The sequence below is a fragment of the Gobio gobio genome (genome assembly GCF_949357685.1).
Source record: "Gobio gobio genome assembly, chromosome: 17".
NCBI lineage: Eukaryota > Metazoa > Chordata > Actinopteri > Cypriniformes > Gobionidae > Gobio > Gobio gobio.
The window spans coordinates 31449893-31477292 of record NC_137110.1 but is presented as its reverse complement, the minus strand read 5'-3'; the positions used below and the strand labels follow the sequence as shown (position 1 = coordinate 31477292).

General features: G+C 39.2%; 3 protein-coding genes across 4 annotated transcripts in view; 2 read left to right on the top strand and 1 right to left on the bottom strand.

Annotated features, from left to right (window-relative positions):
- LOC307140905 (putative ATP-dependent RNA helicase DDX5) overlaps nt 1–20780 on the bottom strand; it is a 91329-nt gene extending 70549 nt beyond the window's left edge. The window contains exon 1 of the mRNA XM_079840695.1: nt 20619–20780. Coding sequence (XP_079696821.1) covers nt 20619–20659 — 41 coding nt within the window. The 5' untranslated portion in view covers nt 20660–20780. The remainder of the gene's footprint in view (nt 1–20618) is intronic.
- LOC307140908 (uncharacterized protein) lies at nt 12250–20025 on the top strand. Of its 2 annotated transcripts, XM_079840699.1 has the most exons (14): nt 12250–12363; nt 13482–13555; nt 14282–14355; nt 15082–15155; nt 17265–17466; nt 17576–17875; nt 17977–18030; nt 18113–18163; nt 18267–18338; nt 18461–18559; nt 18643–18726; nt 18877–19097; nt 19264–19423; nt 19512–20025. In XM_079840699.1, the coding sequence occupies exons 5-14, from the start codon at nt 17265–17267 to the stop codon at nt 19661–19663; spliced, it is 1395 nt and encodes a 464-aa protein (XP_079696825.1). In that variant the 5' UTR covers nt 12250–12363; nt 13482–13555; nt 14282–14355; nt 15082–15155; the 3' UTR covers nt 19664–20025. The 2 variants fall into 2 exon arrangements, with proteins under 2 accessions (XP_079696825.1, XP_079696826.1); XM_079840700.1 differs by lacking the exons at nt 12250–12363; nt 14282–14355 and having other exon boundaries at nt 13503–13555.
- A 399-nt stretch (nt 20781–21179) lies between the features above and the next one.
- Nucleotides 21180–27400, top strand: part of LOC307140903 (centrosomal protein of 95 kDa-like) — a 194869-nt gene continuing 188648 nt past the window's right edge. Inside the window, exons 1-2 of the mRNA XM_079840692.1 lie at nt 21180–21368; nt 26317–26445. Coding sequence (XP_079696818.1) covers nt 21350–21368; nt 26317–26445 — 148 coding nt within the window. The 5' untranslated portion in view covers nt 21180–21349. The remainder of the gene's footprint in view (nt 21369–26316; nt 26446–27400) is intronic.

Sequence of the window (27400 nt, the reverse complement as noted above, 5' to 3'; positions counted from 1 at the left end):
TCATGTGAAATAATCGTGTTACATAATCATGATTTCAATATTGACCAAAATAATCGTGATTATGATTTTTTCCATAATCGAGCAGCCCTAATGTCGGGAGACCGTTCTCGAAAGGGAACCATACTTAAGTAAGCGTAGAGATACCTTACAGAAAAAATGACTAGCTTAAGTCACCAATTCCATTACTTGAGTAAAAGTCATAGGCCTGGGGCCAGTTGCATAAACTAAGCCATTATGTTAAGACAGTGTCTTAAGATCTAGTATGAGCCACTAGCAGTTAGGCAAGTGGCATTCAGTCTTACTTTTCTTATCAAATTAGGCCAGTCTATGTTTTTATGTAACTGATTTTAAAAAGTTATGAACAGTCTTAAAGAAAAAATTTTATGTCTAACTTGTAAGACTAGTCTAAACGGTTTATGCAACCGGCCCCACAGGTTTGGTTTTTGGTTTCACAGATAGGGCTTAGATTAAGCCAGGATTAGGCCTTAGTTCAATCAGGACATTTAAGTAATTTTTATAAACATGCCATAGAGAAAAACAAGGGCAGTGATATATTTTAAAGGGGACCTATTATGCAAAATTCACTTTTACATGGTGTTGGACGATAAATGTGTCTCTGCAGTATGTGTAACCAACCACCCTATTATGGTAAAAATCAATCCACTTCTTTTTTTGTCGTCGCCCCTACTGTGACGTCACAGTACAAGCCCCGCCCACTGGTGACAATCTCTGCCCTATTAGCAACCTCTACGCACACCTTGGCAATAGAATCGCTATTGGCTAGTAAATTTATTCGTTTAGTCGCCAGACTGATATATTTGATTATTATATATACAGTTATATATACAGTGAGGAAAATAAGTATTTGAACACCCTGCTATTTTGCAAGTTCTCCCACTTAGAAATCATGGAGGGGTCTGAAATTGTCATCGTAGGTGCATGTCCACTGTGAGAGATATAATCCAGAAATAACAATGTATGATTTTTTAAACTATTTATTTGTATGATACAGCTGCAAATAAGTATTTGAACACCTGTCTATCAGCTAGAATTCTGACCCTCAAAGACCTGTTAGTCTGCCTTTAAAATGTCCACCTCCACTCCATTATCTTAAATTAGATGCACCTGTTTGAGGTCGTTAGCTGCATAAAGACACCTGTCCACCCCATAGAGGTCTTCACGGGTCCAAAAATTCATACCCGAACCCGAAGAGACCCGTAATGTGCTTAACGGAACCGACCCGGACCCGTCTATTATTTCAAACGCTGGACCCGGACCCGTGCAGATCCGAGAAATGCCAAAAACGTAGTACCCGAAATCGACCTGGACCCGTCTATTATTTAAAAGCTGGAACCGAACCCGGCGCGAAGACACAGACCCGACTGGAGTCGATTGTCACATATTCCACAATAACTGATATTAACAAGTCAATAAACAAGTTATGAAAAATATAACTTTTTGTCTTACCTAGCCGTCGTCTCCCTTCCTTGTAACGTTACTTGTGATGGATTTAACTTTTTGGCAAGGATGTAATGCATGTTATTCCTCTCTTGTTATTCAAAGCATGCTTAATTCACTCATCATTTCAGCTTTAAAAGTCCACTTTATGTCATGGTGACGGATGACAAATGCGTCTTTGCAGATTTGCATTTCATCAAGTTAACTCGCATAATAACTTTGACTGTTTGCCTTTCTGAACTATAATAACCATTGCTCGTTCGGTGGCCGCTGACGTCCGCATTATTTATTTGCTATAATCTCTGTGAGCCGAGTCTGTTCACCAAAACTTTAAGAAATAAGACGGTTCATTCATATTATTATTAAAGTCAATCACAGCGGAAGCTCGGGTTGCCATAGAAACATGACACGCGCTTGAGACTGCACAAGCGCGGTGGCTGGAGCAACCTGAAATATGAGCTTTTTTACGCAATTTGAACATCATAGAAAACATTTGTGACAGTTCACCTGAGATTTTGTTGCTGATTTGAAATATATTATTTAAATATAAGTTCAAATCAAACTTCAACAGTGCGTCACACGTAGACAGCACTTACTTTTTTCTCATGTTTGTACACAATATGCATGAAGGACCCGACCCGGACCCGGCTGATCATTTAAAATATAGACCCGAACCCGTACGGGTCCCGGGTCCACGGGTCTCCGTGAAGACCTCTACCACCCCATACAATCAGTAAGAATCCAACTACTAACATGGCCAAGACCAAAGAGCTGTCCAAAGACACTAGAGACAAAATTGTACACCTCCACAAGGCTGGAAAGGGCTACGGGGAAATTGCCAAGCAGCTTGGTGAAAAAAAGGTCCACTGTTGGAGCAATCATTAGAAAATGGAAGAAGCTAAACATGACTGGCAATCTCCCTCGGACTGCTGCTCCATGCAGGATCTCACCTCGTGGGGTCTCAATGATCTAAGAAAGGTGAGAAATCAGCCCAGAACTACACGGGAGGAGCTGGTCAATGACCTGAAAAGAGCTGGGACCACCCTTTCCAAGGTTACTGTTGGTAATACACTAAGACGTCATGGTTTGAAATCATGCATGGCACGGAAGGTTCCCCTGCTTCAACCAGCACATGTCCAGGCCCGTCTTAAGTTTGCCAATGACCATTTGGATGATCCAGAGGAGTCATGGGAGAAAGACTTGTGGTCAGATGAGACCAAAATAGAAAAAACGTTTTGGTCATAATTCCACTAAACGTGTTTGGAGGAAGAAGAATGATGCTTACCATCCCAAGAACACTATCCCTACTGTGAAGCATGGGGGTGGTAGCATCATGCTTTGGGGGTGATTTTCTGCACATGGGACAGGGCGACTGCACTGTATTAAGGAGAGGATGACCGGGGCCATGTATTGCGAGATTTTTGGGAACAACCTCCTTCCCTCAGTTAAAGCATTGAAGATGGGTCGAGGCTGAGTCTTCCAACATGACAATGACCCGAAGCACACAGCCAGGATAACCAAGGAGTGGCTCTGTAAGAAGCATATCAAGGTTCTGGCGTGGCCTAGCCAGTCTCCAGACCTAAACCCAATAGAGAATCTTTGGAGGGAGCTCAAAATCCGTGTTTCTCAGCGACAGACCAGAAACCTGACTGATCTAGAGAAGATCTGTGTGGAGGAGTGGGCCAAAAATCCCTCCTGCAGTGTGTGCAGGGTGAAAAACTACAGGAAACGTTTGACCTCTGTAATTGCAAACAAAGGCTACTGTACCAAATATTAACATTGATTTTCTCAGGTGTTCAAATACTTATTTGCAGCTGTATCATACAAATAAATAGTTAAAAAATCATACATTGTGATTTCTGGATTTTTTTTTTTGGATTATATCTCTCACAGTGGACATGCACCTACAATGACAATTTCAGACCCCTCCATGATTTCTAAGTGGGAGAACTTGCAAAATAGCAGGGTGTTCAAATACTTATTTTCCTCACTGTATATATACATTATATATATATATATATATATATATTGCAAAAAAGAGCCCTCAAATTCTGGATGCACCTAAAAGCAAGTCCCACAGAATGGCTACATTTTAAAGCGTTACAAACCCAAGAACTGAACCCCGAAAAAAGTCCCCTCAGTCAGTTGGTTCTGAGACTGACTAACCCGACTAACTCTACTAACACTAACCAGTCTCAGACCAGCACTGCTTCTCACACAAACATCAGAATAAACCAAATCATCAAACAATCTAAGAATACATATCTGGAACATTGGGATCAGGAAACTAAATTACAAAGTAAATTACAATTCTATCGAACTCTAAAGTCATATTATGAATTGGAAGAATATCTGCAGAGTGTCAGAGACACAAAGCAGAGACCAAGTACAGGCTCAGTGCACACAGTCTGGCCATCGAGATGGGCAGACACAGAAAGAGCTGGTTACCCAGAGAGCAAAGGGTGTGTGTTCACTGTAGGACAGGAGAGATATACATGTCCATAAGAGACCTCTACTTAAACAAATTCAGTACATTAATAAAAAACTTTACAGCCATGACTGAAGTAGATCAAATAAAGATAATATTAGGAGAGGGACAGACAGCAGCACTGGCTGCGAGATACGCGTGTGTGTGCCACAGCCTGAGAGACAGCAGGTGAATGTGTGTGTAATGTGTGTATGTTGCGTCTGACCTCAGTGTGTTTCCCTACCGTCCACCACAGTGACCCTCAGTACATGTGAGTGTATATATATGTTAAAATACTGTGGTATCAAATGTTCTAATTTGTTACACTGTTTATTTAAGTTTAAGTTATGTTGTAATATTTTCCTCTATTATATTGATGTTTATTATCATCATTAATATTATTATTAATGTTCATGTATAATTATTTATGTTCATATATATATATTATTAATGTTCATATATTCCTAGCTTTGGCAATATTGCACGAATTACATTCATGCCAATAAAGCAATTTTGAATTTGAATATATATATATATATATATATATATATATATATATATAAATGTATCAATATCTTTGTAAAATGGCACAGCTTTTCAAATATCTGAACGTACACGCTTAACATCAGTCAATCAAGCATTAGACTATGTTATGATATTATGATAATCAAGCACTATTTAATGATAGAACTTTAGTAATTAGAACTAAAACTGTTGGTAACCATGTATGAATGCATATTTGTCATTTAACTGAACTTTGGACTGGTGGTGGTGCTTAAGATATTGTTGATGTTTCTGTAAAAAAAATAGATAATAGTAATTATATTATATTATTAAAAGATAATAATAGTACTACTAATTCTACTACTAATAACAATATACAACGCACTAAGGATTGATGAGCTGCTGGGTTCAGGAATATTAAATCACGTTGACAGCATTCGCTCAAACTGATTTGCTGACATCAAAACAGGGACAGGAAAAGACGAGCGCCAGCCAACGAGACTGCCGTTTGCACATTAGTTCTGCCCACTACTGGAAAAAAACGGCATATCTTCTGCTTGTTCTTAAAAGCTGAATAATTCCAAATGAACTCCGTTATTTTGACAGGAAAATACAACAAAGAATATTGTTAACATGTAGCGCGTCGATTTTGCGTGGTGTGTAATGTGGCGTTCACACCGGACGCGATTCGCGCGAATAATTCGCACTAATCGCGCGAAGGTGGACGCGTGTACATTTTGAGTTTACTCGCGCGAATCGCGCGTGGCATTCAATGCACAACAGATGCGAATTCGCGTCATGGGCGGGGCTTCCGCCAGCAGCTCGTCTCGTTGAGAAATGGCTGACATGGGCTGTGTTTACATGTCTTTTTTTTTTTGTTCATATCTACTGTTAATGTGTGACAAAACGTAGTTTTAAGACTTTTTCAGTCGATAATGTAGTTGTTTAAAGCTCAAATCTGTGGTTTATTTACATAAACAGTGCCTATTTGAACATTTTATCTGCCGTTGTCGGAGCTGTGAGCTCCAGCGGACAGCGCGCTCAGCGCACGTGAAAGCCGGCGAGGGCAACCTTTCCTCGGCCAGTCCTTCTGCCGTCTACCGCTGGCTCTGATGTCTCTGTGGTGTGTCTCGAGCTATAATTCGTCTTGTAACGGCCGATCTTTGGTCTCATGGATCTATAATTTGTTCCCTGGCAAATCGTTTAGGCTGAGGGCAAAGATAAGTTTCATTACTTTATATTTTTAGGCTATAACTGTACGTTGCAGTTGTAACGTTAGCCTACTAGCACTGACTTTGAATGTTTGACTGCATTGTTTGCTTTATTTCATGTATAGCTTGTTATACATTACTTATACTTTTGTATTATTGATCATACATAAACTTGCATTTAACAAAAAGAGACTGGGTTGTGTTTCATGTCATTTAATGTTATCACAGTGATAATCATATTGTCTGAACCAGATATTAATATACAGATTTTCTCCTCATTGTTGTCACTACTAGAGCAAGCTTCTGATTGGTTAACGCGGCGCGAAATATCCGCCAAAGTTCAGATTTTTCAACTTGAGCGTTTCGCGCGAATCGCGCGTTCAAAACGCTCAATTCGCGTTCAAAACGCTCAATTCGCGTCCTTCGCACCGCCTCAATCGCGCGAATCGCGCCGCAGAATGCCATTTCGCGTCTCTGCATTGACTTAACATGTAAATCACTTGCGCGAATCGCGTCCGGTGTGAACGCACCATAAGACTCTCTCGCGCGTGTGTGAGAAACGCGCTCAGCAAAGCGACAGAGTTCTTCACACTAGAGTTTATGGTACGTCAGATGAGGTGATTTGAAATAGTATAGATCCCTTGACGAGAGCGAAACTCTCAAGCGCTCATTCAGAGTGTTCAGCGAGTAAAAATATATCTATGGTAATATTCTTAGCATCACACACACACTGGGCGAATAAAATCTGAAAATGTATTAGCCAATGGCTAATGATAGATATTATTTAATTGCCCAAAGGCAAAACAAATGTCATACCGTCATACAGAATCGCGAAGACGTTGGCTCTCAGTACCTCACCGATGTAGCATGTCGAAGGTAACTTACTCAACTAGCAAGCTAATATATCACTGTAACTTTGCTCATAAATGATAGATCCAGAGTGCGAGTGCTTGACTTGTGTCATGAGTGAATTTTGACGTCATTCCAAAGGCAGCGTGCGCGCTCCGAAACAGACCGAGACGAGACGAGTAAATTATACTTTCGGTTTCATGTGCACGTCAGGGATGGCTGACGCAAAACTGTAGAATCCGAAGCTTTGCGCGATCCGAAGCACAGATGTTTCGAGTCGAACAATCCGAAGCGTGATTCAAAACACCTGTCACGTGACTACGGCTAAATGAAGCCAAAAATATCTTATATAATGTGTATCTTTGTTAATTGTTTATCTTAGTTATATTATATATATATATTAGGGGTGTAACGGTTCGCGTATTCGTACCGAACGGTTCACGGGGTGAGTTCCAAATGGAATCAGTATTCCCTATTTGATCATCCCTATGTGAGCAGGACACGGGAATCAGTATTCCCTATTTGATCATCCCTATGTGAGCAGGACACGCGTGTGCCGTATGTAGCAGTTTGGAATGCACTTGGCAAAGGGAGCGGCGTAATTTCCTCATTATCTTCAGCTGGGATGTTCCCGTGACAATGCAGCGCCAGCATAAATAAATATACAATTCATATTTTTAAGAGTTATATTACTTTTTATATACAGTATTACAAAGCATATTTTTATAAACATTTTAAAATAAAAAATGTTTATTTTTATTTGCAACAGTTAGGCTAAAAAAAAGAAAATGATGCAGATAAAACTGCGACATCTGCTGCAGTGTTGCCAAGTTCATACATGTCCGCAGGTTGAAGCGACCCCAATTGTGTGATATTTAGCACCGGGAATGCGTATTTCAGCAGGAAACCCTGCCAAAAAGACATATATTTTACCCCCCATAAGAGATTTTTACCAAAAAACCCCCACTGAAATGAGACTGGGCTTGTTTTGGGCTAGTTTTGAGTAGCGATTGGGCGGGTTTTGTTGTGAATATCTGGCAACCCTGATCTGCTGACGGACACTGTGCTGCGTTGTCACCGGAACATCCCAGCTGAAGATAATGAGGAATTTACGCCGCTCCCTTTGCCAAGTGCATTCCAAACTGCTACATACGGTACACGTGTGTCCTGCTCACATAGGGATGATCAAATAGGGAATACTGATTCCATTTGGAACTCACCCCGTGAACCGTTCGGTACGAATACACGAACCGTTACACCCCTAATATATATATATATATATATATATAAATATAAAACAAAAGATAAACAATTAACAAAGATACACATTATATAGGCAAACACAGTGCTAACATTACTGGTCAGGCAATAAAAAATTCATAGTTACAATGACAATTTGGTTATTTTTGCATGTCTCAAGGGGCTCTCTAGCTCTTAATTCATGTACTCCATTTGCTGTATTGATTAATCCTAATGTATACAATACATACAGCTTAATGGAAAAGTTTTCCTTATATTTCTTTCAGGGCCAATAAAAATATAGAAGGGGCCAGCAAAACTCTGATCTACTGGCCCCAGGGGCCAGTGGGAATTTTTTTTATGTTGAGCCCTGCTCCACTGCTCTAGAGTCCAGTGGCGGTGTGCTTTACACCACTGCATCCGACGCTTTGCATTGCACTTGGTGATGTAGTCTTGGAAGCAGCTGCTCGGCCATGGAAACCCATTCCATGAAGATCTCTACGCACTGTGTTTGAGTTAATCTTAAGTCCACATGATTTTTGGATGTCTGTAGCTATTGACTCTGCAGAAAGTTGGCGACTTCTACACACTGTGCGCCTCAGCATGTGTTGACCCCGCGCTCTGTGATTTTACGTGGCCTACCATTTTGTGGCAGAGTTGCTTCCTCTTTGTTATAATATCACTAACAGTTGGCCGTGGAATATTTAGTAGAGAAGAAATTTCACAACTGGACTTACTGCACAGGTGGCAACCTATCACGGTAGCATGCTTGAATTCACTGAGCACCTGAGAACGATCCATTCTTTCACAATTGTTTGTAGAAGCAGGTTGCATGCCTAGGTGATTGATACACCTGTGGCCATGGAAGTGATTGGAACACCGGAATTCAATGATTTGGAGGGGTATCCCAATACTTTTGGCAATATAGTGTGTGTTATTTTTTATTTTTAACCCCCCAAAAGCTTACCTTATGTATAATTCATAACTGCAACTTTATACTTCACTTCTTAAAAATAAAAATAACAACATAGCTCGGGTCTCTGTGATTACAGTCAGATACAATGGTAACTTTGGCCACATTAGCTGAACAACGTGCTAAAAAGCACATTCAGAAAGGCAATTTGCAAACATTCACAAATAGTGCGATACTTACATGTTCTGGATATGAAGTTGGATCACGAACAGTTAGTTTTAAAGAGCACCTATCATGGAATTTTGAAATTTACCTTTCATGTAGTGTGTAACATAGATCTAAGTGAACAAAAACATCCTGCAAAGTTTGAAATATGACAGTGCACCATATATATAGTTATTTTCTTTCAAAAGTAAGAGTCGACTCGGAGTCATTTTTAAGAATCGTTAGAAGACCGAAGCTTTTTCTCTGACTAGATGACGTCAACTTGTCAAGTTATTTGAATACGATACGCCCACTTATTGCGCTCCAAGTCATTTAAAGGGTAACTAAACCCCTGCTCAGAGCTTAACTCCACCCACTGGCAATTTTCAAAAAATGCTGGAAAAGTGGGCAGAGCCCGGCGGACACAGAGGGGCCGAACCGAAGGCGGGGCTGAGCGGAGGGTGTGCACCTAAGACCCGCAGTGACGGATTGTTTGACAGCTGTCTGACTCGCGAGTCGCAAAGATGGAGAATGACTGGAGTGACGCCAGCGTTGCAACAGAGCGGTCATTTCTCCTACCTTCACCTGAAGTGGAGGAGGGTGGATTGTCTGTAACAGACACAAACCCGGAGCCTTATCAATGCGAACCGCTGCTCAAACTGCGTTAACTCCCGATGCCGACGATGCTAGTGAAGCAGCCGCGCAAGAGAACTGACCTAATCTATCTGCGTCCGTGGCAACCACTTGCGTGTCAGGGTTTGAAAGTGCGTCTCATGTATGAAAATTATCTGTACACATGACGGGCGGCAATAATATCGCAAGAAAAGCCTGACGTGTAGGCCTGCTGACAACTGCATTATTTAACCGTATTTTCTTCAATAAAATGTTAAAGCAAGTATCAGTGAGTTTCATTCATAATGTTTACTTCATGTAATATGACAGTTCATACTGGAGTGAAGCCGTTCTCATCGTGTGATTGGGGGAAACATTTCTGAGGGCGTGGTGAGCTCGTGCTAGGGGCGCGGATAGTGAGCCGTTGGAGGTACCATCCTACGTCACGATCAGAGCCATAGAGAGAGAGAGAGTTGCGACAACTCCATAGACTCCAATGGAACGGTTTTTTTACAGCAATGGCGGCTCGCGGAGACTCTCAATAGTTCCCGGAAGTAGCAGCCGCGCCATAGAGTTACAGCAGAACAGACCGTTTGTGATGCACTTTTAAAAGGTAAGACGTTTAATCAGTAAGATTTTAAATGATCAGCACATTTTAATCAAAATAACTTGTACATTAAAGCCTGCTTGTGTAGATTATTCATCATTAAAAAAAATATATATTTTAAAAACAACATCGCTGTAGCTACATACTCATGCTACATACACATGTCGATGTGTAATAAAATTATTGAAAATCAATGCATTTATTGACTATTAATTACCAAAAAGCGCAGTTCTGTCACTGTGACTATCAATTTGAATTGCCCGTCAAAGCACTTCCTGGAACTATTCGAGGTCTACATGAATCACGTGACTATCAAGCGTTTTGAACTTCCGTTGTCGCAACTCTCTCTCTCTATGGCTCTGGTCACGATGTACCACAACGTCCAATAGGAAAATTCAACTGCAGTAGCCACCGTTCAACCTTAAGAGGGCAGCACTTTGGCGGTTTTACACCATATTTTATAGAATTAAAACACTTTATACTCAAATGTCAAAACATTTACTCGAATCAATGAACAGCATTAATAAAGCCCCAGTATTACAGATCATTAACTAAAAAATGTTGGTTTAGGGTTTAGTTACCCTTTAATGACTTTTAATGTTTTTTAATGCCCCGCGGACAAGTCGCCTACCGGCCGTTTGCTGTAACGTTAGTCCTTAGAAATTGATTTCTTTAAAAGTAAATATCTCCCTTCGCTTTAAACTTTGTAACTTAGCAGATGTTGTTTATGCTCAAGCAGCAACATTACACGCTAGCTAAAGTTTGAAATCGTGGTTTACCACCCCTTTAAAATATGACCAGCAGAGGAAAAACAACTGATAGCAGTATTGAAGGCTTGACTTATAAGATTTTAATGAACAAACATAGTACTATACAGAAAACATTAACGAGTAGAATGACAATTCATATACACAACCTTCCCCATAGATTCGTAATTTTGCGAGAATTGTGGCACATGGAATCCGCACACATTGTACCCAGATAGCAAAAAATATCGGCACGGCTTCTTTTTGCCGCCGGCTCTAAGCTGTCGGCTATAGGTGCGTCCCGCTGGCGGTGATGAAACGTTTGCCGCCGAATACGTCACTCCCATTTCTTGCGAGATGCCGCGGCCGACTAGCCGGCGGGCCGCCGGCTTCATTTTCTCTGGCGGTTGCCTCCGCCTAATGGACCGCGGCCGGCTGGCGGCAAGCCGCTTTGAAATACAAGGATTTCTACTCTCAAAATCGACCAGCCACGTTGGTTTGGCTTGTTGGGAAATAGAGTGGAACTGACAGCATTTTAACTAGTTCTCACATTTGAAGCGATTATAAAATCATAATAGCCTATATGTGAATTATATCAAATATTAGTTTTTTTTTGCTCCAAAGCCATTAGGGTTTATAACAGATTCTTGACTCTTGATTCCATGATAAGGTTAGGTTTAGGAAATTACATTTAAATTTTCACTTGATTATTTGCATGTCGAGTGTGTTTAAACAGTGTTGGTCAATTTGACCCATAATGGATGTAATACTTTTTTCTTTTCTTTTTTAGCATAATAGGAGGGTTAAGAAAGTTTGAAAGTTAATTTTAGGATATTGAACACTTTTATTTTTGTATTGCCCTTTTTCTATTTCTTTTTGGACTGACTTTAAAATAGACATAAAAAAAATTTGAACTTAGAACTTCATGACATTTTACTTTTTCAAAACCCATATTTTTCTGAAAAACAAAAATATATTATTAATTATTTAATTATTTTGGAAAAATTCTACATTCATAAAGCAAGAATAACTCAAAAGAAGCCCTCTAATATTACCTCTTATAAAGCTGATTTTTACAATATACTTTGAAACCCTTTCAAACATGAGGTCGCAAAACAAAAAGCTTACAAAAACAGAAACCTGAAAGCTTTTCAATTTCATGTGACTGCCTTAATATTATAAAGTATTTTCTATCTCAGAATTCTTATTTTTATTATTTATTTTATATACAGTGTTACATTTGTTGTTGTTATTCTTTGTTCTACATATTCGGAACTGTACCACAATGCTTTATTATTTTTATTTTTCTCTCATTGTACTTTTTGTATTGTACTTGTCTATAAATGTACTAATTTAAATAAAAACAAAAAGAGAAGTACCTCCACCGGCCGAGAGGGGCAGTATACCTAAAAAAGACGGAAGACAAACCGGAAGAAGTTACCCTGCGTGAGTTCACATGAAACAGATTCACCAACAGCGGCCGTCCACTCATCACACGGTTTTAGTATTTGAAGAGAGAAGATCAGAAAATTTCATCGACTACGAGCGTTTAAGTAAGTACATGTTTCCTTTTTGTGTAACGCAATATTATGTTCATTTTTTTACATAGTTTTTAGTTTATCTTAGTCATCTATTTTCTTGCCCAACTAACGTTGGTCAAGCTAAAGTAGGCTTGTTTACATAGTTGCCTATTGTTAATGTTACTATTAACTTTCTGAAGAAGCTACATAGAAGAAGGGGAAAAAAAACTCAATGCCTGGAAGAAACTAAGATACATATGTTTATACGAGTGTGAGTACAGTATGTGTTTTAAGTTAGTTTTGGTCGAATACGTAACAAGTCCCTGAACTTCTTGTATGGACAATTCTGCCCCTTATGTGGTAATGTAGACCCAGCAGTAGATAGCGAAATCTTTACGACAAAGAGTGATCAGAATAACTTGTTGTTTTCTAACTAAACAGAATGATGTATATACCAGTAGGTTGTTTTTAATTTGTTTGTTCCGACACGCACGCTGCCAGTGTAGTGCACAATCCAGTGTTAGCTAACACGTGCTGTTTTGCCTTTTTTACACACTGAGTTCAGTCATGTTGAAATGTATCTAGCTACTGTAGGTAAGTTAGCCAAAGCTTTACATCTAGAAAGACTTAAGTTTAACGTTTGGTGTTTTCTTAGAAAAAAATTACATGCTGCTTGTCCAGTAGCAAGAGTGGCTAGCAAGTGTTAGCTAACACGCGCTGTTTTGCCGTAGAGAAATGTTACTAGTACATGTTAGAAATGTAACTAGCTACAGTAGGTAGCTAAAGCTTTACACCTAGAAAGACTAAGTATAACTTTTGGTGTTTTCTAACAAAACAGAATGATGTATATAGGTTATTTAAATGATTTTGTTAGTCCGAACAAGCATGCTGCTAGGTCAGTTCACAATGTAGTTACAGTGGCTAGCAAGTGTTAGCTAACGTGCGGTGTTGCTACTGTTCTTCTTGAGTTATTTATCTGAACTGCTGTACTTTTTATGTTTGAGGACAATGTAGTTTACTTGAATCACTACACTGAATGAATACATTTTACTGTTCCACATTTGCCTGACCAGGTTTTTCCCCCACAGCATAGCTACTGTATATTCTGTATATAACGTTAACAATGCGGTTTTGTTCAAATTTTTTTGCAGATACCTTGACTAGAGCATAAACGGTTATCTTCACCCAAGAGACCTACTGTTGGACAATCGTTTCGGCTTTTAAGGTAAATGCATTGTTAGTCACAATGTCTAGTTACTGGGCTAAAAGGAGAAGAATATTGAAAGGAGTTGAGATGGACAAACAGGAAATTGCAGCTGCAAACGATGCTCTACTTGCTGTTATTCCGGACTTTGACCAAGTAAATCCTCCTGTTAATGAACATGGAATGGCTACAACAAGCCATGGACAAACAGTAACCCCTGAAGCACAGAAAAAATAACATGCTGCTTGTCCAGTAGCAAGAGTGGCTAGCAAGTGTTAGCTAACACGCGCTGTTTTGCCTTAGAGAAATGTTACACACTGAGGTTAAGCAATGTTGCTAGTACATGTTAGAAATGTAACTAGCTACAGTAGGTAGCCAACGCTTTACACCTAGAAAGACTAAGTATAACTTTTGGTGTTTTCTAACAAAACAAAATCATTTAAATAACCTATATACATCATTCTGTTAGGCCGAACAAGCATGCTGCTAGGTCAGTTCACAATGTAGTTATAGTGGCTAGCAAGTGTTAGCTAACGTGCGGTGTTGCTACTGTTCTTCTTGAGTTATTTATCTGAACTGCTGTACTTTTTATTTTTGAGGACAATGTAGTTTACTTGAATCACTACACTGAATTAATACATTTTACTGTTCCACATTTGCCTGACCAGTTTCCCCCCCCCACAGCATAGCTACTGTATATTCTGTATATAACGTTAACAATGCGGTTTTGTTCACATTGTTTTGCAGATACCTTGACCAGAGCATAAACGGTTATCTTCACCCAAGAGACCTACTTTTGGACAATCGTTTCGGCTTTTAAGGTAAATGCATTGTTAGTCACAATGTCTAGTTACTGGGCTAAAAGGAGAAGAATATTGAAAGGAGTTGAGATGGACAAACAGGAAATTGCAGCTGCAAACGATGCTCTACTTGCTGTTATTCCGGACTTTGACCAAGTAAATCCTCCTGTTAATGAACATGGAATGGCTACAACAAGCCATGGACAAACAGTAACCCCTGAAGCACAGAAAAAATAACATGCTGCTTGTCCAGTAGCAAGAGTGGCTAGCAAGTGTTAGCTAACACGCGCTGTTTTGCCTTAGAGAAATGTTACACACTGAGGTTAAGCAATGTTGCTAGTACATGTTAGAAATGTAACTAGCTACAGTAGGTAGCCAACGCTTTACACCTAGAAAGACTAAGTATAACTTTTGGTGTTTTCTAACAAAACAAAATCATTTAAATAACCTATATACATCATTCTGTTAGGCCGAACAAGCATGCTGCTAGGTCAGTTCACAATGTAGTTATAGTGGCTAGCAAGTGTTAGCTAACGTGCGGTGTTGCTACTGTTCTTCTTGAGTTATTTATCTGAACTGCTGTACTTTTTATTTTTGAGGACAATGTAGTTTACTTGAATCACTACACTGAATTAATACATTTTACTGTTCCACATTTGCCTGACCAGTTTCCCCCCCCCACAGCATAGCTACTGTATATTCTGTATATAACGTTAACAATGCGGTTTTGTTCACATTGTTTTGCAGATACCTTGACCAGAGCATAAACGGTTATCTTCACCCAAGAGACCTACTTTTGGACAATCGTTTCGGCTTTTAAGGTAAATGCATTGTTAGTCACAATGTCTAGTTACTGGGCTAAAAGGAGACGAATATTGAAAGGAGTTGAGAGGGACAAACAGGAAATTGCAGCTGCAAACAATGCTCTACTTGCTGTTATTCCGGACTTTGACCAAGTAAATCCTCCTGTTAATGAACATGGAATGGCCACAACAAGCCATGGACAAACAGTAACCCCTGAAGCACAGGAAATAACTGTTGATGAGGTATATGAATCTGGTGAATTTTCCTCAAGCACAGAAGATAGTGAAGATGATTGCCTAAGGACACAACTGGCAGGGTGGGCTATTGACAACATGATCCCCCATGTGGCACTTGGTAAGCTTTTAACCATTTTGTCCAAGGATCATCCAACCCTTCCTAAAGACCCAAGAACCCTTCTGAGAACAGTGACTTGTGTTAAAACAACAGAACTCTCAGGTGGTGTGTACCATCACTCTGGAATTGAAAGTGGAGTACTATTGCAGTTGTTAGTGTCTCCTGAATTGCAGAAGTTGACGTCAGTTTCAATGCAAGTTAATGTTGATGGACTTCCACTTTTCAAAAGCTCAAATGCCCAGTTCTGGCCAGTTCTTGGTTTAATTGAGCAATACGTGAGTAATGTCCAGCAAAACAAACTTCCATTTGTCATTGGTCTCTATTATGGGAAGAAGAAGCCAACCAGCCTTCACTTTTTGAATCCTTTTGTTGAAGAGGCACAGCGACTTGAAGCGGAAGGAGTTCTGTTTGAAGGGAGAGCACTTCCTTTCAAAATATCAACATTCATCTGTGACGCCCCTGCTCGTGCACTTGTTAGAAATGTGAAAGGTCACAGTGGATATTATGGGTGTGACAAGTGTGTTCAAAAGGGGGTCCACTATGAGAACAGGATGACCTTTCCTCAAACAGATGCTACTCTAAGATTAGACAATGCAGTCCGTGACGAACTTTCTGATGACAGTCATCAGTGTGGAGAAACGCCATTGGCATCGTTGTCTGTTGGTTTGGTCACCCAGTTCCCACTGGATTATATGCATCTGGTATGCCTTGGAGTGACAAGAAAGTTGTTGCATCTTTGGCTAAAGGGACGGCGGCTGACAAGATTTTCGCCCAGCATGGTAAAAGAGCTCTCCAGAGTACTTCTGACCTTCACACCTCATGTTCCGTGCGAGTTCAACAGGAAGCAACGATCCATGGAAGATGTTGAGCGTTGGAAAGCTACAGAATTCAGGCAGTTCCTCTTGTACACTGGACCAGTCAGCTTAAAAGGCCTTGTACCAATTCAAGTGTACAACAACTTCATGCTGCTTTCAGTTGGCATCACCATCCTACTGAATGTGTCCCTGTGTGCTGACCTAGCAGACTATGCACACAGAATATTGGTTCTCTTTGTTGATCACTGCAGCAAGCTTTATGGGAAAGAACATGTGACATACAACATGCATGGATTAGTGCACCTCAGCCAAGATGCCAAAAAGTATGGTGTCCTTGATAACATCTCATGCTTCCCATTTGAAAACTTCCTTGGGCGCCTGAAGAAACTGTTGCGCAAGCCTACACAACCATTGGAGCAGGTTGTTCGCCGATTGTCGGAGAGAAGTCAGCACAGAAGAACAAACATTTCCAAAACAAGGTCCTTGAGAGAGCACAACCATGGACCACTCCTCAACGGTCTTTCTGTGAAAAAGCAGTATGAGGAGTGTTACTTTCAAGACTTTGTTGTGAAACGTTCAGAGGGAGACAATTGTGTCCTGTTGGAAAATAAGGACATAGTTGTTATACAGAATGTCGTCGTTGATGAAATGGACAACACTTTTGTCATCTACAAGAGGTTCCGGAACATGGTCGATTTCTTTACTTACCCTGTGGAATCCTCCAAGCTAGGCATTTTTCATTTATCGGGCCTATCAGATACACTCCGCTTTACGCATACAGCAAATGTGCAGAAGAAATATTATCTTCTTCCTTGTCCGGATGGAAAGGCTGGTTTTCCGTTGATCCACTCATAAAAAATTACTGCTTTTTTGAAGGGGTGAGAATTGTAATGTTATTGATTTTGCCTGAAAATTAATAAAAATGTAGACTTTATGCTAATTTTTCTTCTATTTTAGATGCTGTTTGCCATTGTTCAGTTTATTGATGAGGAGGATCTGCCATTTGCAGTGGTTCCGCAAGTGTGGCTCAGTGAGGGCATGTGCTATTGGCCCCCATTCAACCTCCGCAAAAAAGAAAAAGGCAACAATTTAGCCATCCGCTGCACGCCTCCACACAGCACCTGGGAGAAACATAACTTTAAGTTCATGAAGGGAGCAGGTAAATGGATCTGACTTGTGCATTTGTTTTTCCTGCATTTCATCTGTGTAATTGCTTTGTCAGTTTATGGTGGATAACTGACTCTTTCATTCATTATTCCCTGTTCTAGAATCTTGGCAAGAGGCGAAGAGATATTTGGTGCGCTTCCAAACAGGTTCCAGCATTGAAACGACAGACGATGACAAGAAGGGAAAGCGAAAGAGAATATCAAATTCCAAGTACAGACCCCAAGCCTCTTCTGATGAAGAGGAGTCTAGTCTTCCAGATGCACCAGCAGTGCTGTCGTTTCGGCAACCTCTTTTGAGCTGTGAAAACATTGTTCCGAGTAACACTGTTTCAGTGCTGCCCGATGCTCCAGAAGTTGCATCAATTTCCGAAAATGTTGAGCCATCTGTAGACTTCAGCGTTGGTATGTAGTATGTATTGCTGTGATGCTTGATTTGAGATCTGCCACTAAACTATACACGTTGTTAGATTTTCAAATTTCTGTTTCCTCTTTCTCTGAACCAGGTTTCTCCCCAGTAACCCAGACTCCACTTCACAGACCCAAGAGTTTGAGTACAAGTAAGTGATGTTTTTTGTCTTTGAAACTATTGCTTGTATTTAAGATGAGGAATCCTTTGATCCATAATCTGTTTTTCATTAGGACACTTGATGGGTTACTCTCCCCAGCCGTTTCTGGATGAAAGGTGTCGAGGTGTGTTGTACATTCCATTAGCTTTGCACAGTTCAATTATTGTTTCATTACTGAATATGCAATTTCTGCAGTGAAATTAAAGCTGTTATGTTTGCTCCCCCAGCTCGTCAAGTACTAAGCTTTACACCCCCAGCAGCAAATTTACCCTGGCAGCATAAGGGTGAAAACGCTGGAGGTATGTACACATTTTAACAGTATGGAAAATCGTGCCTTTTAGTTGTTTTATTTATATATATATATATTATATTATTATTATTATAATTATAATTTATTATTCTTTTTTTTTTTTTTATGTAGATTTCCAGAGACCCCAGGATGAGATCCAAGCCCTGAGGGAGGAGAACCAAGCCCTGAGGGAGGAGATCCAAGCCCTGAGGGAAGGCAATGCACGAGCAGGTGAGAACATGCACTCTTTCTTAAATTTGACTTTTTTGACTGTGATATAGGTCCAAAATTTCCAAATGCCTTTCATTTTGTAGCTTCGGATGGCAGCGGCTCACTTCAAGAGCAGGTGAAGCAAATTGGGACTATGTTGACGACGTTTGCTCGTACTGGGCAATCAGGTACAACTTGCAAACAACACCTGTGGTTGTTGGTTTAATTCCCACTGGGGCCACCTGTACATGTAGTAGACCTAGATGTAAATGTCATAGTTTAGTAGTTGAGGGACCAGGACTGACTGCTTTATTCTTTTATTCTGTGAACCCCTGTAGGTGCAGATCAGACCCTAATGCTGCGACGTCTTGGAGAGTTTGGCGATGTTGTGCGTAGCATGGACAACAAAATGGACACTATGCTGCAACATTTCAGTGCCAATGTGTCTGTTGGAGAGTTATCCCTGCCAGGGGGTCTGTTACTCCCCCTAGACACCCAGGAAGATTTGGCGTTGCTTGACAACAGTATGAGGCAGGATAAAGAGCTCCAGGAACGATTTGTAAGTGTGCTGGTTTTGTTTATAATGCTTTAGGGTAATCTAAAAAGTAAAATTTAAGATTGTACACTGCATATTCTACAGTCTGAATCCACAGCCTGTCACATTTTTATATTTATGTATGAAGCTTCAGAGATATGTAATTTGTAACACTTTTTTGTATTTTCAGCTTCGGTTTTTGGCAATCAAATGTGGGAGGGACCTAAAGACAACCGTGTGGCGAATGCTTCAGAGTATCTTCTCTAATCACCTTTCAATGAATACAACCTGGACGGGTGTAGGGGATAAAGCATGTTTTAGAGACATGTTCCTGAAGACCATTATTCAAAGTAATATATATAAATTTGTTGTATATTTAAGTAGATGTTTGTGGCCTTATGCCATTCAAATGGAATGACAGATCTGTATTTTCTACAGGAGCCATCCGGAAGAACCCGGCAACCCAGGATGCCACTGATGAGGCTGTCCAGGTTAACGTTATGCGTTACCTGAAAGGAGCATCGGACCGTGAAGGTGGAAAAAGACGCCGCACAGCTGAGAGGGACCCACAGCCGACCTCTTACACCTAGGCTGACTACTGACACCCCAGCATCACTGACAACTGGAACCCTAAAAGCATTCCCAGTATCATCCTAAAGAAGCCAGAAGTATCAGGCTACACTCAATCCACACTGTTCACTGTGGAAATTACTTCTTTTTAAATTACTTTTTCTTTAGTAAATTTTTTTTTGTTATTTATAGGCCTATTTAAGCTTATTTATTGTTCTGTTATATTTCATCTTATTTATATTTCATTTATATTTTGTTATTTATAGGCCTATTTAAGCTTATTTATTTTTCTGTTATATTTCATCTTATTTATATTTCATTTATATCATTGACTTGTATCATTGACTGTACTTTAAAATGTGGAATTAAAACGCCAAATGGGAATTTGTCTGGTTTGTTCAATCATTATCCTTCATAAACTGCATGTTACAAATATATGAATAATAAATAAATAAATATAAATTATTACACAGATCAGATCGCTCGAAAATAGCGTTTGCCTCCGACGGGCCGCCGTTTGGTATAAAGGCGGCGGAACGGCGGTTTGTCTGCGGGCCGGCGGCAGAACGAAGGCGGTAGGAAGCCGGCTGCCGCTTTTAAAAAGCGGCTGCCGCCGGCGGTGCGCCGTCAAACGTGTTTGCGATTACGCAATTCTGACGCTTCTACTGCCGCCGGATCACCGCCGGTGGTCCGCCGACTCATTGCTATCTGGGTATAACCTGTCTGGCCTAAAAAAACACAACACTAAAATAAATAAAACATGTCTGAAGTGTCCAAATGCATTTGGGTTGATTATTTATAGCAGTATTCTAATATGTTATGGGTGGATGCAATAAAAGGATGAAGTTTAAAGGTGGTTAACAAAGGTGAGTGGTAAATAACGTTAGTCATATGAGAGATCATTTTGCCAAAAACAGCACTTTTAACAGGGTTAAAATACATTAACTTACACGACAAAAGAAAGACTCAGCTTACCCCCTGTCTCTGCCGCGATCTCTATCTGAATATCCAGGCATGTTGTAAATTGTAATGGCAAGTCAGACAATATGAATTATTGTTTTATATTTGGAAAATGAATCCAATGTTGGTCAACACAGCCTGGAGGAAATGGCCGCTGAAATGCCGCTTGATCGCTGCAAGAAATACCAATGCGCATTAAAGGCACTGGTTTTTAGTTAGTATTTGCCCATTTATTATTTTTTATTTGCGTCAGATCCAAGAATAGCGTACTAAATTAATAGAAACATGAGACATTGATACTATATTTTCTCTAAAACACGCAACTTATTTGCTGCTTGAGGAACTACTTTCACTGATGCAGCACACGGGTGTAAGGATAAAGAGAGTTTAAGAGAGGTTGTTGGTCATTACGTCAGCAGCCAACTTTGTGAAGAAAACATAAATAAATAAATATATAATAACAAATACAATGATGTTGAAAGGGTGTGTATAAGCTTTTCAACATCCTTGTGTTTGTTTTGGAGTGTTTTGACAGAATAAATCAGGTTTAGAAACGTACGGGAATCCGTATACGTCACTGGAATCTCAGCCAATTAGAGCGCAGTGAGGTTTAAACCACTTTTGCTGTTCTATTTCTTCAAGCAAGCATATTGTTTTATATTGTTCTGATCAACCATAACGTTACTTGGCTTAGTCAGTGGACTGTGACTTAACATCTACTTGGCTTTAAGCGTAAAATCTGCCCGATGGGACCCGATGAGAGGGGTGAGTTTGTGCTGCTGCCTGCTGATATCAACCATTTGTTTGTTAACGTTAGCCGCATGCTAGCTGGTTTGAAGTGTTACATCATTATTTACATGTTACGGCTGTGTAATTTAATTATCAAAATCATCTTCAAATAAGAACCTTTTCAAAAGGCAGTTTGTAAACTGTCATTTAGTATTAGACTCTTATGTTAGTGAAGGTATGTCAGCCTGTCAAACTACAGGGCATAGATAAAGTATGGGACATTTTTTTTATAACGTTACTTGTAACTTAATCGGTAGATGTTATATCAGATCGTTTCGGACAGTTTAATCAGAGATTGAAACAAGCTTTATTTAACTTCCTCTTCATTTAACTGACGAGGGTGGATGGCGCGCCGTAGAGCGCCAAAAACAATCAAAATATCTCTCTATGTAGACTCTAATGATGCAGCAAATTCCTGCCTCTGGCCAAAAAAATTCAAGATTTCAAAAAGACCTTCACTGCGTGCATAATTATTAGGCACGTTGATTTTCTGATTGTATTTTTTTTTCCAGGCACATTTTACCAATTCCAAACCACATTAATCTTAATAATTACTTTTAATTTTGTATTTAATCATTTATAAGTGATATATAATTGTACCTGAAGGCTGGAAATGTAAAACACCTTATATTCAGGTGTGCAGAAGTATTAGGCACATTTTCTTTTACAGATAAAATGAGCCAAAAAAGAGATTTAACTCAGACTGAAAAGTCAAAAAATTATGAAATGCCCATGAGAAGGATGCAATACTATACTAATGCAATACTTCTCATTGGGTCATCAGGGTCAGACAAAAACAAGTGGCGAAGAAAAAATGACCTTATTAAAAAATCTTATTAAAAAATGATAATAAGAATCACAAGCTGAAGTGTTGTAAAATACACAAAGACTGTTTTTTTTATATGCTTTATTGACAGATAGGTTGAGAGTGACTATTGAAGTATCAACACAACATCCTCTTGTACCACTGTTTGAAGAATAATCTTCCAAAATCTGGCATTAAGTTTTGGGAGTTAATTTGTAGTCTATCCCCTATCCTGAAGTCTGTTTTGCAGAGATGGAGTAAAAATGAACTACCAAAACAGTGGTACAAGAGGATGTGGTGCTGATCCTTCAAGAGTCACTCTCAACCTATCTTGTCTATAAAGCCTATTTACACCACTTCAACTTGTGATTCTTATTATGTGTGGGTAAATTTTTTTAGGATTCTTTATATAACTTAAGTCTCTGAGATCCTGACTCCTTGCACTTCTGGAGACTCCAGGTAGGTTGCAGTTCTGGAAAATGGTGATGGTTTTACACTTAATTCTTCACCTTAATATTTTGCAGTTAACGTGTCCCTCCTTACCCAATGAGCATTTCACTGTCAAGTCAAGTCAACTTTATTTATATAGAGCTTTTAACAATGCAGATTGTTTCAAAGCAGCTTTACAGTGTTAAACAGCAAAATAATGCAACAGAATTTATTCGGCTGTATAGCCGTTCTGGAGAAAATGGTGATGTCATCAGCTCATTTCAATTATCATACAGTGACAGTGTGGGCTTTAGATTAGTAATTAGATCAGTAATTTAGTTTATATGGTTAATTTAGTTTAATAATTAGATTTATTTGGATATTTAGTTGAAATTTAGTGAAATTTAGTGTCCCCAACTGAGCAAGCCAAGCCAGAGGCAACATTGGCAAGGAAACCAAAACCCCATCAGGTGACCTAATGGAGAAAAATATGATGTGTTGATTAAATAATTATTAAAGTGCAATATTCAAAGGATCGGAGGCAACACGCTGGAGATGGGTTTATTGAGGATGACATATCGATTTAACAATTATTAAATTGTGGTAATATTCGAACAATCGGAGTCATCACGCCGGAGACGGGTTTATTGAGGATGCCGTGTCGACGAGGCAATTTCAGGGGAGTCTAATTGACACGGTCTCTGCAGACACTTCAGGGTCATGCGTTGGTCATTTCTGGGCGCAGGTTCACCATCTGATCTGGATACGGCCCGGATCCGGCTGACTGCACCAAAACTCGGGATAAAACAGAGAGACTATCATTAGCGTAGATGCCGTTCTTCTGATGATGTCACGAGTACATCAGGTGTTATGGGAAGTGTTCCCTGTTCCGGCTGACCTAGTTAATGCAGCCTAACAATCATTTCATTGAAAAAGTGTTTTATGTGTATGCCATAGTAAAGAGATGTGTTTTTAGTCTAGATTTAAACTGACAGAACGTGTCTGCTTCCCGTACAATGTTAGGAAGACTGTTCCAGAGTTTAGATGCTAAATAGGAAAAGGATCGACCGCCGGTTTTTTTTTTTCTTTTTTCTTTTTACCAATATTGCTATTTAATATGCAACTATTTTTTTTAAACTCTTTATCTTCTGTATTATTCAACAATACATAATTGTATGTATAGTAATGGTGGAAATCTTTTAATTATGATCCGATTCCAAAACAATTCTTGAACTTTTTCCTTATTAATTAATCTTATTAATTTATTAAAAACTTAAAATGTTTTTTATTATGATATATGTAATTATAAGCTTTTTAAAATAACTACACATTATAACTTTTTAATTAAAACAATTGCTTGTTAATAATTTTAAATATAAAGTAATATAGCCTCTAAAACATAAGCTAGTAAATCATAAAGAGGAACAAAAAGACATATTACAAGCAATGAAAAAAGAGTGCTTTCAGTATTTAAGAGTGTCTGAACTGTGTGATTTTTCTCTTTCTCAGCTTTACTCTTGTTTGATTATTAATGATGACATCATCATAGACAGCGGGAGACCTGCATTCACACTAATGCACAGATCTCTTTTGAAATATAAGATGTTTTTGCCCTGTCTGTTTAATTCATTAAGACGTTACTGACGGTGTTTACATGAATTTTGCGTCGTAAAAGCATTTTGAGACGCACACAGACGCTTGCTCGCAAGCACTCTTCACAAAGCGCCGCGTGAGCATTTGAAATGGAAAGCCTTCTGTCAGTGAGTTTCTTATTTTTAATAATATTCCTAACAACATGAATGAAGCCTTCGTTGAGCATTTGTAAGGAAAATACCGGCGGGCAAGAACACACACTGTACGCGTGACATCAAGCAAAGTTTCTCACAGCGCATATCCTGTGCAAAGAAGCCTGCGAATGTCATTGCAATTTTCGAACGTTATGAAATATTATTTTATGGTGCGTGTGATACCCCTTTTCCACCAAGGCAGTGCTAGAGCTAGATCGGAGCCAGAGCCTAGTTTCAAATCGGTTATTTGTGTTTCCACACCCAAAGCCCCAGCTCCGAGCCAGGAAAAGTGGTTCTTAAAGGGTAACTAAACCCTAAACCAACTTTTTTTAGTTAATGATCTGTAATACTGGGGCTTTATTATTAACGCTGTTCATTGATTCGAGTAAATGTTTTGACATTTGAGTATAAAGTGTTTTAATTCTATAAAATATGGTGTAAAACCGCCAAAGTGCTGCCCTCTTAAGGTTGAACGGTGGCTACTGCAGTTGAATTTTCCTATTGGACGTTGTGGTACATCGTGACGTAGGATGGCACTTCCAACGGCTCACTATCCGCGCCCCTGGCACAAGCTCACTACGCCCTCAGAAATGTTTCCCCCAATCACATGATGAGAACGGCTTCACTCCAGTATGAACTGTCATATTACATGAAGTAGAAACATTATGAATGCCGCCCGTCATGTGTACAGATAAGTTTCATACATGAGACGCGCTTTCAAACCCTGACACGCAAGTTTTGGGCGTGGCTGCTTCACTAGCATCGTCTGCATTGGGAGTTAATGCAGTTTGAGTGCAGTTTAGAGAGAGAGAGAGAGAGACTCTACTCTCACATGTCACGTGACAAGACTGTAATCGCAACCTTTGCGGTTAGGAAATCGTGTTTTATCATATCGCGATATTATCAGCCGTAGTACTGGGGAGCTAAACCATTTAGTGCTTCGTAAGTAGGAATAAGCAAGATTTTAAAATGTATGCTATGTTTAATAGGCAGCTATGTTTAAATGGTCATACTTTCTGGTTCTAGTAAGAACTCGAGCTGCTGAGTTTTGGACCAGCTGGAGTTTGTTTATTAAGCGAGCAGGGCAACCACCCAGTAGAGCATTACAATAATCTATTGTCATGAACGCATGAACTAACTGTTCAGCATTTTGCATTGAGAGCATGTGCTGTAATTTAGATATATTTTTAAGATGGTAGAATGCAATTTTACAGATGCTAGAAACGTGGCTTTCAAACGAAAGATTGGTATCAAAGAGCACACCCAGGTTCCTCACTGATGACGAGGACTTGACAGAGCAGCCATCAAGTGTTAGACAGTATTCTAGGTTACTACTTGTGGAGCTTTTTTTGTCCAATAATTAAAAATTCAGTTTTTTCTGAATTGAGTTGCAGGAAATTACTGGTCATCCAATGTTTTATATCAGCTATGCGTTCCGTTAATCTTGTGAATTGGTAAGTTTGGTAACTGTCCAATTGGTCATGCCTTAACTGCAATGTCTAGTATTGCATTAGTATTGCATCTTTCTCAAGGGCATTGAATACTTTTTTTAAAGAGTTAAATCTCTTTTTTTGGCTAATTTTACCTGCAAAAGAAAACGTGCCTAGTAATTCTGCACACCTAAGGAGTTTTTCATTTCCAGCCTTCATGAACAATTATATATCACTTATAAATGATTAAATACAAAATTAATAGTTGTTATTAAAGTTAATGTGGTTTGGAATTGGTAAAAATGTGCCTGGTAATATGATCAGAAAATCAATGTGTCTAATAATTCTGCACACAGTGTAGAACCTCAAGTAAATTGTATTATGCTGCTATGCTTGCAGGATGCTAAAACCGTGTTTAGCACAAGTGTTGATAAAACACTGTTTGAAATGTTTCATGTGCTGTTTTTGTATAGATTGGGTGGACGTGGCAAACAACGTTTTGTTGAAATGTCACATTAACCTGAGGCTGGAACGGATCTCGGAGTGTGATGCAAATGTGTTTGTGGCTTTGTATGAGGCGATCTTGGGAGAGAAAGTACCAGGTATTCACATTGCTTCAGTCCTATGCAAACAATTTTTTTGTCTTGTTTTGCTTTTTTGCCCTGCCGCAGAAAGTCTGAACCGATATCAGGGGCTAGTGGTACATTATATAATGTTATGTACATTCGTCATATATACGCTCTCTCTCTCTCATGTCATGAAGTTATGTTATACAGTGGGTATAAAAAGTTTACACAACCCTGTTAAAATTACAGGTTTTTGAGATTAAAAAAATAATTCAAGTTAAATCATGTAATCTTTTCCCACCTTTTAGGCAAATGGAAACTTTTAAGAAAAAAATAATACAATTATTTCATTACATAAGTGTGCACACCTTTTCATAATGGGGCATGGTACTTTGTAATTAGCCAATCACAAACTAATCAAACCATTACTAAAAATTTCGTTATTTATATCCTCTGTTCATTTGATGCTGATTAACCCTGAATAAAAATCAGCTCTTTTGTAGGATTTTCTTAGGATCTTCTTGGTCACATCTTATTGCTAAAGCCATGGACCGCAAAGAGCTTACAAAGGACATGTGTTGGGATCTCGCTATGAAGAGGTACCAATCAGAAGTGGGGTACAAAAGGATTTCCAAATCAGATGTGCAGTACATTATTGTCAAGGGCGTCATCAATGGGGCATTACAGTGACTTTCCAAAGAACATGGACCTGTCAAAATGCCCCCACTAATATCAATCTGAAGCTCTTTCGCAAGAAAGAGTGGGAAAAAAATGACAAATTAAGATGTGCCAAGTTGATATACCGTTATTCAAAATGACATGGTTGTTGTATGAAAGCAAAAGGTGTTTCACACAAGTATTAGGTGAGGGGTGTGCACACTCATGCATCCATGATGTTCTGTTTGTTACATGAATTTTAGTATTTTCAATAAGATCTGACAAGATTTTACATATCAAAAAGCTTTAATTTTTACATGGAGTGTTGCTATAT